This window comes from Cyberlindnera jadinii, assembly GCF_001661405.1.
Source record: "Cyberlindnera jadinii NRRL Y-1542 unplaced genomic scaffold CYBJAscaffold_3, whole genome shotgun sequence".
In the NCBI taxonomy this organism is placed as follows: Eukaryota; Fungi; Ascomycota; class Saccharomycetes; order Phaffomycetales; family Wickerhamomycetaceae; genus Williopsis; species Williopsis jadinii.
Window position 1 is genome coordinate 159059 of NW_017963654.1, and position 19712 is coordinate 178770.

Here is a 19712-nt window from a genome sequence, read left to right on the forward strand (position 1 = left end):
GCGCTTTCTCTACAAGAAGGGTAAAAAGAAAAACGATTTCGTCACCTTGGAGCTTGCATAGAATAATAAAAAGAGGCCACAGCTGCACAGAAAAGGACTCTCTTGAGGAAAAAACACACACACGCACAGGGCTAAAAAAAAGAAAGCAGAAAGACAAAACTGTGGTGGTGGAGACATACTGTTATCGCAAGAAGGTGATTTAAAGAACACAGTTCCCACATACAGTGAGTGTTTGCAGCTTCTATAATCTTGCATTGATCATCAGGCGTTATTTGAGACTTGAAAGTTGATCGTTTTCGTTTCTGTTTATTGCTGTCATTTGATCATCAACACTGAAAGAGATGGACCTTGGGCTGAGTTGTCATCACCGTGAGGGACAGAAGCCACTCCTACGACAAGATAACGAGGACAAGAAAATACCTCAAGCACAGGAAAGAAACATTTTCACGCCGTGTGAAAAAGAATATGTAAAGAACATCTCAGATGTAGAAGAAGAGGAAGAGGAGATAACAGTTGGTAGCTCGAAAGTGAATGTAAATGATGCTCGTCTGATACCTCAGAGCAATTTCCACAAGTACTGTTACCGCCATAACCCAGATGTGAAGTGTAACAAGTTGGCGGACTCAAACAAGATTTCACAGCTGCAGGATACTTTGCAAAAGATGCCTTTGAAAGACCAGGAGACAATCAACGACGTGTGGAGTATATTCGGTGCTGCAGACTCTGCAAAGAGACAAGTAATACTACAGGGAATCCTCAGTCAGTGTTGTTTCCCTCAACTCTCATTCATATCGCAGGAAGTGTCCTCACTTATTAGGATCGACTTCATTTCAACTCTACCCACAGAGTTGTCATCAAAGATTCTGTGCTACTTGGACTGCGAGTCCTTGTGTAATGCGGCACAGGTCTCGAAGAAGTGGAAGAGACTCGCCGATGATGACCGCGTTTGGCACCATATGTGTGAGCAACACATTGACCGTAAGTGTCCGAACTGTGGTTGGGGTCTACCACTGATGCACATGAAGCGTGCACGTGAGATTGAGTACTCTCCAAAGAACGACGCCATTACCCTGAGTGGGAATCATCCACCTCAGGTGAAGAGAAGAAGATTGTCGAATCAGACGACAAATGGACACGGCGTAAGAAAGACAAGACCATGGAAAGTTGTCTACAGTGAGAGGTTCAAAGTGGAGAGAAACTGGAGAAAGGGAATATACACTACAAAACAGTTCGTTGGACACACTGACGGTGTGCTAACCTTAAAGTACGATTATAAGTATCTTTTCACAGGATCATACGATAAGACTGTGAAGATTTGGGATGTGAAAACAGGAGCGTTGATCCGCTCTCTTGAATCACATACACAAGGTGTCAAGACTTTAGCGTTTGATGAACAGAAACTCATCACAGGTTCACTTGACAACACAATCAAAGTTTGGAACTATCACACCGGCCAGTGCATAGCGACTTACAGGGGACACGAGGACTGCGTCCTCAGTGTGGACTTCTACAAGAAGAACATTGTGAGTGGTTCAGCTGATACAACCGTCAAGCTGTGGAACGTTGAATCGCGTACATGCATTGCCCTTCGTGGACACACGGAAGGTGTCAACAGCGTCAAGATTCATCCACAGAGTAGCACCATCTTCAGTGCCAGTGATGACACCACTGTTCGCATGTGGGACATGACAACCCACAAGCTGTTGAAAGTGTTCAAGGGTCATATCGCCGCCGTTCAGAAGGTGATACCGCTGAACATCTCCAGCGATTATGAGCTTGTGCACGACCAACAGAATGATGACGAAGACGTTGGCGAGGACGAAGAAGAGGAGGAGGGAGAAGGAATCGATTACCTCGACGAAAGTCGCCAATATCCGAACTACATCCTAACGGCATCCTTGGATAACACCATAAAGCTATGGGACGTCCGTTCTGGTAAGTGTGTGCGCACGCAATTTGGCCATTTGGAGGGCATTTGGGATATCAGTGCGGACACTTTCCGTATAGTTAGTGGTGCACATGACAGTCTGGTGAAGGTTTGGGATCTACAAAGTGGGAAGTGTATGCACACTTTCCAAGGCCATTCGAGCCATGTTCTTGCCGTTGGGTTAGGCGATTCCAGTTTCGCCAGCGCGGATGAAACTGGCGTTGTGAGGATGTGCAACTTTGACAACTTTGATTAAATGTCGTCCTATTCTATGACGTGTTTGACGTCATATCTGTGCTATGTTTTGGTCTCATGGAACCGTTTAAATCGGAGACGTTGCTTCTCCTTCTCCTTCCTCTTTCTCATCCTGGCCTTTTTCGCCTTTTATCTGGGAGTTATGTCTATGTGCTATTTCCTTGTTTCCAGTTGTTATCGCCAACCCTAATTTACGTCTGCTTATGAATACTAGACCGTGTAGCACATTGCCGGTAGTTCAACTACGCTTAGCATATATAGCGTGGTATCACTACGCTATATCTCGTGGGCTAATCTGCGCGGCGGCATACATAGAGCTCCCGACAAAACGCCCACGCCACGCAAACCACAGTTGCGTCCTCCAACATATTGGTGCATGTGGCTACAATCGTAGGAACCAGTAGAGATCTGGGGCGCTTGACCAAGTGCTTGAGAGGATCATTAGTGAGTAGTGGTCATTCCCCATTGATTGTGATCACCATAAATAGAGCATGCCCATCATTCGAATATGCGAAAATGATAAATAAGTTGCTAAGTAACCGCTGGCTTACCAGCCTTTCGGATTTTCTTCTCTTTCCCGCTTGTAGAAAGTTGTAGCTTTACAAGAGTGGCCTGCCCTCACGCGGTGCCCACGCGGTATTCCAGGGAAGAACAAAGGGCTAGCGAAAAGCAGCAGAACAGCGATTATTAGGCTGGCAGAGCTGTTTGGCTTAGCCGCGCGTAAATGATACAGAGACGAACACCCATCCCCCTGTTCTCTCCCTCGCGGGCACGCCAGCCAAAAAAGTAAAATGGACCCAGATTTTCACATACAACCACAGCTGTCGCTTCTACTTTTTTTTTCTCTTCTCTCTACCAGGTTACTTTAACCCTTTATACACATACTGTGCACTGAAGGGTCATATCACTCGTGTCTAGTGGCTCTCGTCCATACCATCACAGATAATCCGGATTATTATTCAATAAGAGAGGATGGTTTATGTTAGTGCGTCCCCTAGAAAGAACAGTGACAGCAAGCATGACGCGACAACCAGCGGTGGTGATGGGGGAAGGCACAGCGCTGAAAGTAGCAGTAAGGGAGGTGCCCATTCTCTGGCTTCGTCTCCATACTCCACAGCATCATCGTCGACATCCACGATTGTAACGATGGGTGATGAGAGCGAGTCGTTGTCGTTGTCATTTTTGCGGAAGAAGAAGCGGGTCGGAAGTATCCATGAGAAGGAGGAGACACCGGCTGGTCCTGCTGAGCCCCCATCACCACCTCGCCTAGTTAGGAAGAAGTCTGGTGAGCTAGTTAAATCGTCACTTAGGTTGAACTCCCTTGGTGGTGTCAACTCCAAATCCATGCCCACCACACCGACTTACAACAAGAGCGTCCATTTCGGTTCGGATGTTGATGTTCGCTACTTTGACGAAAGGGAAAAGCCCACTGCTGTAAGCGCTGGCGGATCGCCTGTATTGAGAGGCAGACGTAAGATAATTGGCAGTGCAAGCTTTGAAGGATTGTCGAACAATTCTGATACAGAGGATGATAGTGATATATTTGACGATGAGGAAAAAGTACACATATCGTGGGATCTATTCAACGTCAATTTTAACAAGATTAAGTACAATGAAAAATTTCGGGAAGGCTCTCAACTGTTTTTGGAAAAGTTGGTACTGGATGATGATGATAAATGTATCATTGGGACCATCGCGCTTAAAAACTTGTCTTTTCAGAAGGATGTTCATGTCCGGTATTCATATGACCAATGGCGCACAGTTATTGAGATTGAGGCCACTTATGTACCCGAAGTGACAAAGATATTGAAGAGGGCAAACTTTGATAGATTCCGCTTCACCATTCCTTTAACAAAGTTTGCCTTTCTACCCAACGACAAGACGGAGGTTTCATTCTGCATACGCTACCGATACGATAACAAGGATCTCTGGGATAATAACTATTTCAAGAATTATAAAGTGATATTAACGAGGTCAAGAAGATTGAGGGGTTCGAGAAGTGCCAAGTTCTCGTTGAACGATTACTTCAACTACGAGCACGACTATTCATTGCAGTCACAGAGCCATTCGTTGAGTGTGGATGACTATTTTGGCAATTACAACAGTTATAACTATCACCTCAAATCACCAGAGACCCCCAAGGCCCTCAAGACCGAGGAAGGCACCTTCTTGGACAGTACGCCTGATTTCAAATCTTTGGATAACATTTCCCACTCTGTTGCACAGATGTCATTGTTATCAAACGATTCAAAGACAAGTCTTTTGGACTTTGACAAGGAGAATCTTGGGGACGATGCCCTGGGCCCTAATGACGTCGGTTTGGGCCCAACTGACGTGGAGCGTACATCTAATGACGTTGCCGTGGTTAACAACGGCGTAAGATCGAACACGAGCTCGAAGCCTAACAGGAAGAACAAACCGCCAATGAATTCCAAATCGTACCAAGAGCTATTGGACTCTTATTGTTTCTTCACTGGAGAGAAGGGTGCAAGCATTCCAAGATCATAAGAAAGGGAAGCATTCACCTAGTATCCATCCGCCGGGACATAACGCATAGACAACCAAAGCGAACTCAGCAGCAACAAAAGAAAGAACACACGCACCAAATCCACCCAGCCACAGTGTTAATGTGGGCGACGTTCGCTATCTCACGAGTAATAATATACCTAATATACCTAATATACCTAATGACCACAGAATTGAAGTGTATAGAACATGTAGCGATAGGCGAACACGGCATTCTCAGCGACACTTCTCCGCCCTCAATGACAGGCAGAAACCCAGCTGGCAAATGCCACGGCCTGCCCCTTGCGATTCGGTGCTACAGCCTATTTGGGCAAACGACGCCAGATGCTGGATGAATCACAGCACAAACAGCTAATTGCAAAAGACAGCGAGAACGCTGACGCGTCAGAAAGGCCTACAGCAGCAGTGAGCTTACGTGGAACATGTGACTATGGCGAGCGGAATAAGGCCTACCACGCACTGCGGTCACGGTGCACTTCAATTCAACGGCAGCTCTCGTCTTCAACCTACGCAGCGTGGATTTACTCACATCCCGGTTTGTTGACTCATTCCCCATACATAAGCGCACTCCCGGCCACAACCGTCTTATTCCGTCTTATTCCGTCCTATGCCCTCGCTGCTGTTGCCTGCCTATACGAAAGTCTCGGTGGTGGGGCCGCTGGAGAAGAACAAGACGAAGAAGAAGAAGAGCGAAAAAAACACACACCGCGGGAAAATTATAAAGCGTCCACTGCCGCCGGCGGCTTTCTCTCGTCGTTTTTGTGTCCATTGAAATCTTCAAGAAAACACACTCCCAGCGCAGCGAATATAAACACAACAAGAAGTAAACACACACGCTCACAATGGTGACTGCAAGCAAGGACATTACTCATTTACTCTCTGAGGAGGCACGTTCCAGAAGACCTTCTCCGTTGAAGACCGCGTTCAAGTACTTTGGTAACCCAGATATCGTTTTCCTCGGCGGAGGTCTACCGCTATCTGATTACTTCCCATGGAACAAGGTTACTGCCCATTCGCCGGCGGTTCCATTCTCCAAGGGCATTGGTGCTGTGCCAGTTACTGAGGAGGATGCGTTGGTGATTGATTTGCACAAGAAGAAGGAGTTCCTGGAGAACGCGGATGACATTGAGCTCTCCAGGGCGCTTCAGTACGGTTACACCGAAGGTCAACATGAACTCATGAAGTTCTTGAAAGAGCACACTGAGTTGATCCACAAGCTGCCATACGAAGACTGGGGCTGTGTCGCTACCATCGGTAACACTCAGGCATGGGATGCTGTGTTGAGAACATTCTGTGATAAGGGTGACACAATCTTGGTTGAAGAGTTCACCTTCTCTTCTGCGTTGGAGACTGCCAACGCCTTGGGAATTACCCAATTCCCAGTGCCAATGGACGAATCCGGAATCCTTCCAGATAAGTTGGAGCACCTGTTGGATAACTGGGTTGGTAAGAAGCCTAAATTGTTGTACATTATCCCAACTGGTCAAAACCCAACGGGTTCATGTCTCTCTGTAGAGAGAAGAAAGGCCATTTACAAAGTTGCTCAGAAGCACGATTTTGTCATCATTGAGGATGAACCATACTACTTTCTCCAAATGGAAACTTATACACAAGATGTTGCGGCCAGAGAAGGGAAACATGTTCATTCTCATGAAGAGTTTATCAATGCGCTTGTTACTTCTTTCCTCCACCTAGATACTGAAGGTCGTGTGATTAGATTGGACTCGTTCTCTAAGGTTTTGGCCCCAGGAACACGTTTCGGTTGGATTGTCGCCCAAAACAACATTTTGGAAAGATTTGTCAGACTTCACGAGGTTACTATCCAATGTCCATCAGGTTTCACTCAATCTATTATTAACGGTACCTTACAAAGATGGGGCCAATCCGGTTACTTGGACTGGTTGATTGGTTTGAGAGCAGAATACACCCACAAGCGTGACGTTGCTATTGATGCAGTTTACAAGAACTTCCCATTGGACGTTATCAAATTCACACCACCAGTTGCTGGTATGTTCTTCACTATTAGTTTCGATGCATCCAAGCACCCGGACTTTGAAACAAAATACGGTAAGGATCCATTGAAGGTTGAAGAGGCCTTGTATGAATCTGGTTTGCAAGGTGGTTGTTTAATGATTCCAGGTTCTTGGTTCAAGGCTGTTGGACAAACTGAACCACCACAGCCAGTTGAGGAGACTGACCCAGAGTCCGCTAACTGGATCTTCTTCAGAGGAACATACGCTGCTGTCCCATTGGACAAATTGCAGAAGGGTTTGGAGAACTTTGGTGCTTCAGCTAAGAAAGAGTATGGTCTTTAAAAAGTGTTTTGCTATTTCGATAGAATCCCCATATCAAATAAACGTACTTATACATAATAGCTGGCTTATAATTGAAATATCAGCAGGGAAACTAACGTAGAAGTGTTGATATACAGATGTGTTCAATTCATTACATAAAACAAGGAACTAAAAGAGGTACAAAAATTGCATCATTTATACTGAATGATCTCTTTATCAATCCAATCAATCAACTTGTCATCAGTACCATCAGTGCAACCTTTAGCTATATCTTCTCTCAAATCTCTGAACTGGCCAAATGCAGCGACATAACCAACGAATCCAGGTCCCTTTTCACCAACCAATGGACTCAGGGCTGCAAACAGCTCGGTATAAGCACCGTAAACTGCTGGATATGCTATAGGCTTTATAGCAGCTACTAACCAGCCAGGGTAATTTCTCTGCAATTCCGAGTTCAAGATTCCTGGATGAACAGCGATTGTAGCAATACCTTTATCTGCATACTTCTTACCATAAGAGGATGCCTGGTAAATGTTACCAGCTTTCGATTGACCATAGATAAGACCCGAACTTGATTGGGAGGCATCTTTGAAGTCCCAACTCAATCCACCATTTGCTGGAGAGAGCAGGTGGGCCATGGAAGACAAGAACACAACACGAGGCTTGCCGTTCGAGTCAGCACTCTTTAAGATCGCTGGTGTGATGAGCTCAATAAGCAGTTGGTGACCAATTACGTTACTACCGAACTGTAACTCATACCCTTGCTTCGTCACAGAGTCATTAGGTGGTTGCATGACACCGGCATTCAAGATGACGATGTCCAACTGTGGAACAGAGTCCAACACTTTCGTAGCAGCCGGCTTGATAGTGGTCAAGTCCGCCAAGTCAGCCTGAACAACGGTGATTCTGGAGTCAATATCCTCACCGGTCACCTCTTCTTTCAACAAGTCCTTCTTGATTTCATCAATGACCTTGGCTGTCTTCTCCAGGTTACGATTGACCATAACGACATGCGCATTCTTCAACAGCAAGAGCTTTGCAGCTTCACAACCGACACCGGCACTTGTACCAGTAATCAGGACATATTTGCCCTTCAAATCAGGGTAGTCCTTAGGAAGGTATGTTGGAGCCGGAGGCTTCAAACCCAACGCAAACTCTTTAATAACAAACAAGGAAGGCATTATCTCTCCACTGCTTCAATTGCCCTATAATAACCACGGGGGAAGTGCTGATAAAAGATGAAAAGGGGTGAGCTGACAAACCTAACAGTGCTTCTGCTTATCATCGCTGGGAGTGATTACATAATCACGCCTAAAAAATTTCGTCTGTGTGCTGTGCGCAACTTTTGCGTGGGGACACACAGTTTTAAGTGAAAATACATCGCGAGATCTCCAACAATTATGAGCTGTTTCTACAGTGAGCAGGCCAACGATGACGACAGTGCGGAGCACTTGCACTGACAGCAGAAACAGTTCAATTGACCCACATCATCAGCTCTTCACATACATTGATGCCACACAGTTTAGTGGGAAAGCACACAACGGAAAGCACACAATGGAAAGCACACCGTGTAATTGTGAAAAAGTCGTGTGTTTATCAACATCGTAAGGGGAGACACAGGCAGCGAGCAAAATTGCAACTATCCGATCTCTCTTTCTCTGAAACACCGTAGTTTGGGGCTCAGTTGATTGGCAAGCCGTTTTCTCTCACAGTTGAGCCAATGTCGAGCGTATCGATTGCCGAAGAGGACGGAGAAACCAGGGCTTCATTCACTGGACGCTCTTCGTCGCTAGCAGAAAGAATTGGCGGTGAGCCGGAGCCGCAGAGCTCTCCATTGCTATCATCAACGCCTGTGACAGTTTCCAGAGTGTTGGTTCGTGCATATCCGTACTTGATCATTGCTGATAAGGTGCTCAGTGTGTTGACCTGGACCGGTGACGATGTGTGGGTGAGTACGTTGGTATTGGCCGTGTATGCCGCGCTGGTTCTGTACTTTGAGTCTGTTGTGACGTTCTTTGGACACATCTCCATTGTGGCGTTGTTGGTTGGATACTCCTTCATGGACAAATGCGTGGAACAACAGATCAACGAAAAGCCTACTTTGGATGACATTGTGCATCTGCTTACGAGTCTGAACGTGAAGGCAGATCTGTTTTTGAATCCAATAACGTCTTTGGCGTTGACCTCATACGATATCAAGAGAATCTTGTTCACGACCATATTTCTATCCCCGTTGTATGTCATTCTGACATTCTTCATCTTCACACCACGGTCTTTCCTCCTAACTTTTGGACTCTATGTTCTGTCGTACCATTCCTCGTTCTCGAGAGTCACACGAAAGATGCTCTGGAAATTCAGAATGGTTAGATTGTTGTCATTCTACTTGACAGGTTTGGACTTTGGAGGCATAAACATCAACAAGGACTCGGGCATCTTTGCCGCTGTCAAGCGTGTCAATGAAAAGGTCGGAATCCAAAACAAAGATGGCAAGCCAATACTGTTCACATATGTGCTCTATGAGAACCAACGTCGTTGGTTGGGTATTGGCTGGACGGCAAACCTCTTGAGTTATGAACGTACTGCTTGGACAGATGAGTTCTTGAACGAGTCCTCTCCTACTGATAAATTCACACTACCGGAGACCGAAGAAGGCTCTGGTCTAGCTTGGAGATGGGTTGACAAGACTTGGAGATTGGATCTTACGAATGATGGTGCTATTCAACTTCCTTCTTCTAAACCAAAGACCACAGCAAATCCAAATTCAGACGATGGTTACATCTATTACGATAACACTTGGAAGAAACCGTCCACAGAGGATTCATTTTCCAAATACACACGTCGCAGACGCTGGATACGTACTGCCGAGATGGTTCCAGTGAATGCTCCACCTTCAACCTCAAAAGCTTCAGTGGATCGTGTTACAACGCCACATGAACCTACACCTGTGATTGAGGTTTCCAATATTAAGGCCTCAGGCTCCACGTCAACGTCAGTTTCTAAGGAAAATACACCATTGAAACGTAAGAGCATAAGGTTTGATGACACACCAAAGGTTCTTGAAGCAGTGTTACAACAACAGGAAAAGCGTAAAGTATCATTTGGAGAACATAACGTAATCGTTGAAACCCCAACAGAGAATACAAAAGTGGAGGATAAGCCGGCAGATGAAACCGAAATTGAGATGGACCATGAAAAGATTGATTAACAATAACCAATATACAGCATACAGAACTACATATCTTGCTACGATGATGACCTGCTCTCCTTTTGCTTAAAAAAAGAGGGTCTATTCTCTCCAAATATGCTTTTGTACATTATGACATTTGAACATGAAACCACCGGAAAAGAAAATTACACCAAACAGTAGAATAAAACTTTTAAATCATATCAATTAGATTTGAGTAACCTCCAAAGTGGATGGAAGAGCTTGTTGCAACTTCTTAGCCTTGTCCTCATCGGCAACAATCAAGGTGTACAAGTGTCTAGAACCTCTAACTTTGAACTTGGTTTGCTTGGAAACCTTACCGGCAGCGTTGATCTTCTTGTTGACCTTGATGGAAGCAGACTTAACGTCAGCTCTTCTGGTCAATTCAAGGAACTTCTTGATGTCTTTGATTTCTCTCTGCAATTCGTGAGTTAGTATACAACGTTCCTTCATGATTTCCGAAACAACGATGGAGCGAGGAACATCTCAAATGAACATAGTTAACGAGCACTTCATTCTGACAACATCCATCTCTCCGGTTCGTTCGTAGATACCTACAGCCATTGTTGTATAAGTTTGATGTTACGACTTCCTCTTGTGTTCACCAGAAACCATCTAAGATGTTACCCAAATTGGTTTTTTCCACAGCGAGCGTGGGTAATTTTCACCTGGTGTTGGGATGTTTTTCAAAGTGAAAAAATAGCAGTCACACAAAATGTTCAAGTCGCTGGACAAGCGCAACACAGTTGGCTAAAGCTTCTTAGAAGACATAGTTAAACCCTTTCTGTATAATTGAATATGGATGCTTGACTCCAAGTTTGAGTGGGCGTCTTGGTGGACAATGACCAATCTTCCAACTAATGGAAATCTTGAGCAGCTTGATCAATCATTTGGTGGTGTATGGATGTATTATGACACATACCGAGGACTCTCTTCTCCATCTATGTATTGAAGATATGGTATCCATATTAAACAGATTACAAACTAGAATGAGTCATAACAATGTCATTATACACAACTACAAGAGCTATAAAACATCCTCCATTTCAACGTCCTCCTCGTTGTCCTCCTCCTCATCGGCTTCATTATCCTTCGCCAATTCACCAAGTCTCTCAGCCCTCTCTTGGTCCTTCAGCTCTTTGAATTCCTTCTTTAGAGTATACTTCAACGCGTATGGACCTCTCTTAATAAGCACCGCAACTTGTTCCAGGTTCTCTTTCAAATAGGCCTCTGGTTGCTTGGTACGTTCCTTCAATCCCTTCAATGACCAATAGTCATATTGGTCAAAGAGCTTGAACAACAAATCAAAGAGATCCTTCTGAGGCATACGGATCGCCCTTCCATCGTTCTTGTTCTTCTTCTCGATACTAGGTTTCAAGAACGATGAAGTATCAGTTCTCAACGTCAGACCAGCGTTACTCAACGACACACCAGAGTGTTCTTGTAGCAACGTAACACTCGGTCTTGGCTCCTCCTTCATCAGTTGACTTCTCTGTGCAATGATCTTCGAGTAGTTTGGATCCTTTAACGATGGCACTATTTGAGCCTCGTGTACAACTGTTCCCACCAACGCAGTCTTCTTTGGAATGGTCTTGACGAACGGCAACACTTTTTCACTTCCGTCTCTATTCTTGAACTTGTTGAATCTTCTGCGTCTCTTCATTGCGATTTGTATTCTCTTGTGCTTCTCCCTCTCCTCCTTCGTCATATCTTCCTCTTTCTTTGGATTCTTCTTTGTAAAGTCTAGTTCTGTCTTCGAATCGTCCCTCTCGGTAAACCTTTGCAAGTTCTGCTCGGTAAACACGTATTGATTCTCAACCTGTGCTCTCGTCAACTGCAAATCGTAGTTATGTGGTATCTCTGAGTTTGTACTGTCAGAGTTCAACACCAGCTTCGCAACTCCACGTTGATCAAGGGGCAAATCACGTCTAATCTTCACTTTCCCCAGCTCTTGTCCTTTGAGCGAGCCATGGTCTCGCCACCGCTCAGCCAGGAACCGTGGAACCCTCACGAGCCAGACTTGCTGGTCAATTCCCTTCATATCCAGGTTCAACGACTCCGCAATCTGGGTGGCGTCGTTCGCATCAACAACCTCTGCACCATCGGAGAGAAACTCTTCATCGTCACTGTTATCGTTGTTCTGCTGTTGGATCAAGATCTCTTGCTCTTTAGTCAATTGAGGCTCCGCAGGAGCATCTTTTTTCTTCGTCTTCGGTTCCACTGACATCCCCTTCCCTTCTTTTATGGTTCAACAGTGTGGTGGAAGTAGCTGATTGCCTATCTTTCTGGCCGCGGAGCTTTGGGCTGCTGGTCTGGCCCCCCTAGAAGTTTTTTCCCTCTGGAGTTTCGCGGGCCAACCCTGCCTGGGCCTGCGGAACTCCCCTAGGCCCAGAGACTGCGGGCAGGCACCACGGAAGGGACAAGATGACACCAGCAGGGAGAGCACAGGGAGAGCACAGGGCAATGGAAAGAAGGGAAGGGATGGTCGAAGTGGAGCCTAAGCGGGATAGAAGCGACAGTGCTGGGGCCAGTGGCGATGGCTCTGTGAAGAAACGGCGGACAGAGGTGCCTACAGAGGACGCAACGGCTGGAAGAGACCATGGCGATGTTGACTGTGATGGTGAGAACACTGGCGACACGCCTCCAGAGCTGGTGATAACACTGCGAGAGATTGAATCACCGGACGATAAGGAGCTGCCTATGAAGCTGAATTGTTACATCAAGTACATACTGAAGCTATGGGAGGAGTCACCTTCAGGCTTACTCCTAGATACAAAGAAGGCTCTGTTTCCAATGTTGGTCAAGCTTAGGAAGAATACACTGCCAGTCGACCACCTCACCTCCCTGATGACGATCTTCTACCATCTACAGCGTGCTGAGTACATGAAGGCCAACGAGTCGTACATGAAGCTGAGCATTGGGAACGTTGCCTGGCCCATTGGTGTGATAAGCATCAGTATCCACGCAAGATCTACGCAGAGCCGGTTGGCAGGTGGTAAGGCAAACATCATGCTGGATGAACAGACGAGGAAGTGGATCACTGGAGTGAAGAGACTGATCACGTTCATGGAGCAGAGACAGTATGAAACAACTACAAGCGGTAGCTAATTGGTTCGATAGCCAGATCTGTTTTCGCTCTCATTCTGTATATTTGTAGGCTGATGTAGTGTGTGTAGTGAGGCATCGCGATGTAAGGAAACTTTCACACTTGTTCCACTTTCCACACAACATCAAACGGAAAGCGCATCCGAAAACTGAACTTGAGGGCTCAATGGAGGACAGGCTAGTGATACCAGACGATTCCACAGGTGATGCGACTATTGAGGCCTTGAATGAGTGTAAACAGAGGGAGTTGGCGTTCTTTGACGAGGTTGTGCAGGGCTACGTCGTTGTCAAGAGGGACGGAACAGAAGTCGTTAAGAATCCCACTGCCACAGTTATCGTTAGAGGAGTGAATGGTCAATCAAGCGAGGTTTCCAGTGTGCAGTTGGAGCTGCAAAGTTCTATAGATTGTGTGGATCTCTATCGCATCTCATGCTTCGTGTCCTTCCCGAAGATCAAGCTCGATGAGCCGTCTCTGCAGTTGAACTTTGACTGTCAAGTTGAGCAGAAAGCGGTGGTGGTGGACCATAGTACCCATATACTGCCATCTGGATACCCTGCTGATAGGAGAAACTTGCTGTCGAGCTTGAAATCCGTGACTGATCAGTATGACAACATTCTATTGGACTCACTGGTGAAGGACAACAAGGTTGACAATAACACTCTACGAGAACAGCAGGATGAAACCGTGGCTGGTCCTCAGATATCAGGCCCACGCCAGGTATCACTGTCGTTGGAGATACCAATAATACGGTTGTTGAACTTACGAGTCCGGAACGTCCGCACTTGTCCAAATAAGGTCCTCTCAACCATTGATATTGAACCGTCTTCAAGGGCCAAGGGTTACAAGCTCAGCATTTCAATTGACTCTATAAAGTACCACTTCCAAAGGGCAATAACGGAGAAATTCCATGTCAAGTTCCCCTTAATGTTGGAAAGCAATGACTCCTTCAGTTTCACTTTCCAATTGGACTCGTACGAATTGATCATATACAAGACTCTGATTGAAGTTGACTATTCATGCTCACAGAGAAAGATAAAGACCAAATTGGTTACAAGCGTCGACTTCTTATCACAATTCACTGACCACTCACAGCAAAGCTTGAAGCAAAACTCACTAGCACAGGCAATTCAGATCAAATTCATCGGCTCAAAGCATGCGAAACTGGGACACCCTTTCTATCTGAAGGTTCGTGTGGTGAACACTTCATCTAAGGCAAGAAACCTGGTCCTTGTATTCAACTCTACAGACCAGAACCTACCAAGCATACCAAAACTACCCACGCCAGTGTATCCTAGTCTCTCCTTGCTGAAGAACTATACAAGCTCAAAAGTTCGTACTGTTGGAGTTATAAGCCTGTGCAACGAGGTACACTTCAAATGCGATCCTGGAAGGGTATTTGATAACGAAATCACCCTGATGGGACTACAATTGGGAGTCTACAACATGCACGGTGTGAAATTGGTGGACGTGAACACCGGTGAAACGATAAACTGTGATAAATACTTAGAGATTGTGGTTGAAGATGCCGAGAGTTAGCTAATCCACCAGGATTTCCATGAATTCATGTCCCAGTTTCTCATAATTCTTTCTGAATCCAAATAGCATGTCTCTTTTACGTCTTTGAGGAACTTGTAACAGCAAGGGCTCAAAGGTTCTGATGATGGCCTCCTTGTCAAGGCCGGAACTCACACAGAGTCTGAGGAAGCTTCCAATATAGATCAAAACGTTGGCCCTCAGAGGTGGCAGGTTCTCCAGTATACGTTCCATGACCTGCTCGTCATCTTGGAAGTTGTCCAATAGATACACTGTCAAGTTCTCAGGAACAACACCACCATCCAAGCTTCTCAATAGCAAGAGTAAGACCCTTGCAACAGCCATACTGGAGCTGCTGTTCAAAATCTCGTCCGCCTTTGCCAACTCCTTCTTGTCCAATGGCTTGCCCTCGTTGATCCACTGGATGATCTTGTTCTCCAAGTCATTCGTAAAGCTGAGAATCTTTTCGTTGAACATCTCTTTTCTCAAGTGTGTAGACAAGTAGTTGATCAATGTGTAGATTGGCTGAGGAATGCCACCGTGTGCATCACCATGGAGCTCATCCAACGTAACACCGAAATAACTTGGTTTAGCAACCCATTTCAACGTTAAGAAGTAGTCCTGGGCAGTGTACGCCCTCAAGATAACCGTCTTGGTGAGAGATTTACACCCAATTGGTAACTTGGTGGTGAATGAAAGCCACTGCTCGCCTGTTTTCGGCAAGACACCACGTTGAGGCTCTGTAGTGGATCTTATGGCTTTAATTGGTGTCTTTGAGTCAATGTTATCCACTGCATCCATAATCTCCCAATATGTCTTGTAATGACCAGTGTTCTCAAGATGCACTCTGATTGTTGATGGTGTGAGTACTTGTGTTTCCACTGTGGTTTCAAGGTCTTTGATATCCAAAGTGGTTCTTCGAGTGTTCTCCTTCTCATCAATCTCACTCAAGAGCCCTGTGACAATCTTGTCACGTACCTCGTTGTTAATCAACGGTAGCTTGAGCGAAAGGTCACAGATCACAGGCCTATGGTCTGACAGAACAATTTTCGGTGATTCATAAGAGGTGATGGTGCAGTATTCAGACTCTGAATGTAAAATACGGTCTGTATACGAAGGTGTTCTGTTCAAATCATATTCCCCAGTTCCCTTGTTGATCTTATAACTTGGAGGGAATTGGATATCTCCCTCTGTGAAGTTTTGTAAGATGGAGCCATCAGACCTCTCCCTAGTGAGGGCATCGTGTTGTAATAAACTGCTGAAATCACCTTCTTTGATCAGCTTGGAGACCTTCTCACTTCTGCAATGGATTCTATAGTTCAAATCACCACCTATGATGATGATATTCTTGTCCTGGTCAACCGTGTCGTCCACTGCTTGTGTTTCAATTTTAGAAAGGTTATGCTCTTGCTCATCGTCATCATCTTCATCTGGAGTGGACTCGCTATTGTCCGAGTCATTCTTCTGTTCAGCATCCTGCTCCTCATCACTTTCAATCTCCAACTCGTCCAATTGCTCGGGCAGTTGATCCACGTCGAACAGTACACCTGGGTCCGAAGAGACCAATTTGCCCTTTGACTGTGGTAATTTGATATAACTCTTGATTGCACTCAACTCACGTCTTCTCTTCAGCACAAACTGCTCACTCTCGCCTGCTGCAAAGTGGCAATCCAATAGAGTGAAGTTGAACTCTCTGATGGAGAAGCTCGTTGCAATTGCACCCTTGTTCCCGAACAGGTTCAAGACCCCTGTGCCTATAGAGTCGATGTGAATGTCTGAAAAGTTCAGAAACAATGACTTCTTTGATATCAATATCGACGCCAATCCCAGCAGCTTGTTTGTATTTATGACCCTATACGTTGATCCCAGTAAGGAGAGGATCTTTTCGGCCCACGAATCCACTGGTGCCTGCGATGATCTGAAATTCTTTGCATTTAACGGGATAACCTCTTGGAACGCAACGTATACAACGTCAAAATCACCCTTAAACAGCTCGCTGATGCCATTGTCTGCCGTTGTATACAACGGCTCCCCCGCTAGGTTCCAAGTGATATACCGCAGCTTCAACTCCCTCTGCTCTATGAATTCGCTCTCACGTTCAGACAGTCGCTTGTGAAAGCCTGGTGTTAGGCTCTCCCCTTCACCAACGGCTCCCAAGAACTCTATGGCTCCGTCCCACAGACTCTTGAACTCCTCAACGGCAGATTCATCACCACACCCCAAGTCCTGTCCCTGGAATTTAACGTTCGTCTTCGACTTGGTCCCTGTGACTTGCAATGTGTCATTCTCCGTCAACGGGAAGAACCCTTCATAACAGTCCTTGCTGTTCGGCTTCAAGGCATAACGAGGGATGTCCTCATCCCCATCAGCAGGGAAAAGATACAGCGTATAAAGACTCAGCCTAAGCAACACCATTACTTCTCTGCCAATGTGCGCCAGTAGTGTCGCCAATGGGTGCTTAACTGTGAGACACGTAGGTGATTTCCGTTCTCTCAATTTTCCCTTCAGGCTGTGTGCTTACTGTTTTTCATGGCTCGTGTTAAAATTTACATCTCACGCGATCCACCTGCAGCGCACACGCACAGGCGCTGTAACTTTGAAGCGCAGGCTGAAGACTAACCTTGAATTTTGTTTACAACTCCATTCAATCCAAAGAGAATATATATATATTTATATATAAAGCACCAGCTTCTTCGTTTTTAGCCCTTTTGCTGCCTTTGATTGGGCCGTTCAAGTGGTCTTCTTACTGTTCTTTGGATCGTCAAACGGGTTTGTCGGGTCTCTGAACGGGTCCTGGTCAGAAGTGCTGGTGCGTGTGTGATCGTCACGAAGGTCGTCGTCCTCGTCGGAGCCCAGGTTGAGGCTGTCGTTATCGCCAACGTTCTGGTACTCTGCGTCGTTCTGTGTGTCCTGGAGGGACTGGAGATCGTCCAGCTCGAAGTCGGCAGCGTTCTCCGGGTCAGTTGGCAGTTGAGACGAGGCTGCAAGCATGTATGAAGTGTCTGTTGGTCTCCAGATGAATGCAATGAGGTTGAAGATGAAGAAGTACACCAGCGTTGGCCAGAAGTCCAGGAAGAAGAATCTGGACTTCCAGTGCTGCTCAATCATCTCAGTGGTTGACATGCCGATAAAGATGAAGGAGGACACGATGACGCCGAATATTAGCACAAGCATCGATACAAAGATGATGCGGAACAACTTTTGATACATCTGTAACTTCACGTTCTGTTTCTGCGCGTGTAACAGGGCCGTTGTCGTTGACAACGACTTCAACGTCGCAATGTAAAAGATTGCCGTTGTGATGATCACTGGGATGGCAAAGAGTCCATAGAGACCATTCTCGTCGCCTGGGTTGGCTAGGTAGTTCGTGATGATGTACAGAATTGCGCAACATAGATGAACACCTGCAAAGATACGACATTTCAGCATCAATTTTCTATCGAGCTTAGGATAGACAATACCGTACCCTAATGAGATCACCAACAACAGGAAGAATGAAAAGGTGAACTTAATACCATTCAGTATGGAGACGAAGACTGTGTACACTTTCACGCCGGCATCTCCAGACCCTTTTCTGTTGGTTAAGTCGTACAGTCCCCAAATCATGACACACTCCAACGTCAAAAACAGGTAGAATGCCATAAAGTACTTTTGTAGGGGAAGCACCTCGTGTCTATGTTTCCAAAAGTTGAACGCATAGTATGCAAAGCAAACAGCATACGCAATCGCCAACACGGCATAGAGTGGCAACTTAGGGAACTCCGAGGCTGCAATCCGGCCAAACGAATTTCTAAAGTTTGCAACAACTTTGAACTTTGTCGATCTTGTCGATGTATAGGTTGCAACGCAATAATACCCGGTGTTCTTGACGAGATATGTCTCCTCGCTGAGTCCCAATTTGTTCAACGTGTATGCCAAAACCTGGGACTTGTTACCCTTGATGTCATCGTTGACGATGAACTGGCCCAATTTGTCTGTCTCACACACACCTTCAGATACGGCAACTTCATCACAGATGTACTTTCTGTTTCCATCGGATAAGCCAACACCAAAGGTGTCGATGTCCTGGTACTCAAATATCACAACAGCCACCTGTACCGGTTCGGATTCGTATTTCTTCAGATTCGTAGTGATGAACGGGTTGATGCTGCCACCAAACGCCGATTTGTCGTACATACCAGAACACGTCTGCTTATAGTCCTGATCAATGGTTTCTCTATTGGCCAGTGCCCCTGTAACGAGCAACGATAACGCCGTCAGGTATTTGAACGGCAATTGCATGGTGGAAAACTCTCTCGAACCAATTGAACACGCTAGGAAGGCACAACAAGACGGTGCTGATACAACGGTTTCACCCTTTATGAGGCTTTTTCAAAGGGAAAGTTGAGGAATCCAAGATAGAACTGAACCCAAAAAAAAGAAGGCTAAGTATTGGCAGTTGTCTGTGCCAATTTTTCGTTTTCGCTCTTGCGCTGTCTAAGCGTTTGTTCTCTTTTTGGAAGCCTGACTGCGCCCTTTTGCGCGGTCAAAACGGCGTGCCTGTTCCCTTGCTGTGCTTCCACGCTTATGCGATTGAACCGAGATTTCCCCTTTGAGGTGGAGTTGCGCAAAAAGCTCAAGAACAATGCGCAAAGCACGAACTCCCCCCTCCCAACAGAAAGCGCCAAAATCACCGAAAATTTCCCTTTGTCGTCCGTGAGAGAACGCCCCCTGTGCGTGTCCCAACCTCACCCTCTGCCTAGTTCCCCTAAGCCTCTCCCTCCAGCAGAAACACCCTCCCCTATCGTCGAGCTTACGCAGGGAGCAGGAGAGGCTCCTCCGTCGGACCTTGCTTATTAAGCAATATAAGAAAAAAAAAAGCACAGA

General features: G+C 45.9%; 10 protein-coding genes across 10 annotated transcripts; 6 read left to right on the forward strand and 4 right to left on the reverse strand.

Moving 5' to 3' along the window:
* The first annotated feature begins 87 nt into the window (after window positions 1-87).
* Window positions 88-2390, forward strand: MET30 (ubiquitin-binding SDF ubiquitin ligase complex subunit MET30). Its single transcript, XM_020214486.1, has one exon. The coding sequence runs from the start codon at window positions 342-344 to the stop codon at window positions 2181-2183; it is 1842 nt and encodes a 613-aa protein (XP_020071680.1). The 5' UTR covers window positions 88-341; the 3' UTR covers window positions 2184-2390.
* Window positions 2391-2793: 403 nt separating this feature from the next.
* Window positions 2794-4835, forward strand: PIG2 (putative protein phosphatase regulator PIG2). The gene has a single exon (XM_020214487.1). The coding sequence runs from the start codon at window positions 3155-3157 to the stop codon at window positions 4688-4690; it is 1536 nt and encodes a 511-aa protein (XP_020071681.1). The 5' UTR covers window positions 2794-3154; the 3' UTR covers window positions 4691-4835.
* A 652-nt stretch (window positions 4836-5487) lies between these two features.
* Window positions 5488-7176, forward strand: ARO8 (bifunctional 2-aminoadipate transaminase/aromatic-amino-acid:2-oxoglutarate transaminase). The gene has a single exon (XM_020214488.1). The coding sequence runs from the start codon at window positions 5551-5553 to the stop codon at window positions 7021-7023; it is 1473 nt and encodes a 490-aa protein (XP_020071682.1). The 5' UTR covers window positions 5488-5550; the 3' UTR covers window positions 7024-7176.
* A 17-nt stretch (window positions 7177-7193) lies between these two features.
* CYBJADRAFT_183348 (NAD(P)-binding protein) lies at window positions 7194-8189 on the reverse strand (the record flags this gene model as incomplete). The annotated part of the gene is made up of 1 exon (XM_020217074.1): window positions 7194-8189. Exon 1 carries the CDS (start codon window positions 8181-8183, stop codon window positions 7194-7196), a length of 990 nt encoding a protein of 329 aa, XP_020071683.1. The 5' UTR covers window positions 8184-8189.
* Window positions 8190-8437: 248 nt separating this feature from the next.
* Window positions 8438-10586, forward strand: CYBJADRAFT_166440 (PEX28-32 family peroxisomal membrane protein). Its single transcript, XM_020214489.1, has one exon. The coding sequence runs from the start codon at window positions 8723-8725 to the stop codon at window positions 10205-10207; it is 1485 nt and encodes a 494-aa protein (XP_020071684.1). The 5' UTR covers window positions 8438-8722; the 3' UTR covers window positions 10208-10586.
* On the reverse strand, window positions 10394-12434 carry TFG2 (transcription factor IIF subunit TFG2; the record flags this gene model as incomplete). Its single annotated transcript, XM_020216245.1, has 2 exons — window positions 10394-10624; window positions 11244-12434. The coding sequence occupies 2 exons, from the start codon at window positions 12432-12434 to the stop codon at window positions 10394-10396; spliced, it is 1422 nt and encodes a 473-aa protein (XP_020071685.1).
* Window positions 12435-12901: 467 nt separating this feature from the next.
* On the forward strand, window positions 12902-13279 carry PRP18 (mRNA splicing protein PRP18; the record flags this gene model as incomplete). The annotated part of the gene is made up of 1 exon (XM_020212180.1): window positions 12902-13279. A coding segment is annotated over one exon (378 nt), but the record flags the coding sequence as incomplete, so codon positions are not given.
* A 118-nt stretch (window positions 13280-13397) lies between these two features.
* On the forward strand, window positions 13398-14990 carry TRS65 (Trs65p). Its single transcript, XM_020217805.1, has 2 exons — window positions 13398-14929; window positions 14982-14990. Exon 1 carries the CDS (start codon window positions 13479-13481, stop codon window positions 14847-14849), a length of 1371 nt encoding a protein of 456 aa, XP_020071687.1. The 5' UTR covers window positions 13398-13478; the 3' UTR covers window positions 14850-14929; window positions 14982-14990.
* CYBJADRAFT_166442 (DNase I-like protein) lies at window positions 14455-17327 on the reverse strand. Its single transcript, XM_020214490.1, has one exon. It carries the CDS (start codon window positions 17259-17261, stop codon window positions 14850-14852), a length of 2412 nt encoding a protein of 803 aa, XP_020071688.1. The 5' UTR covers window positions 17262-17327; the 3' UTR covers window positions 14455-14849.
* A 249-nt stretch (window positions 17328-17576) lies between these two features.
* Window positions 17577-19127, reverse strand: PTM1 (Ptm1p; the record flags this gene model as incomplete). Its single annotated transcript, XM_020217483.1, has 1 exon — window positions 17577-19127. One exon carries the CDS (start codon window positions 19125-19127, stop codon window positions 17577-17579), a length of 1551 nt encoding a protein of 516 aa, XP_020071689.1.
* Window positions 19128-19712: the final 585 nt, after the last annotated feature.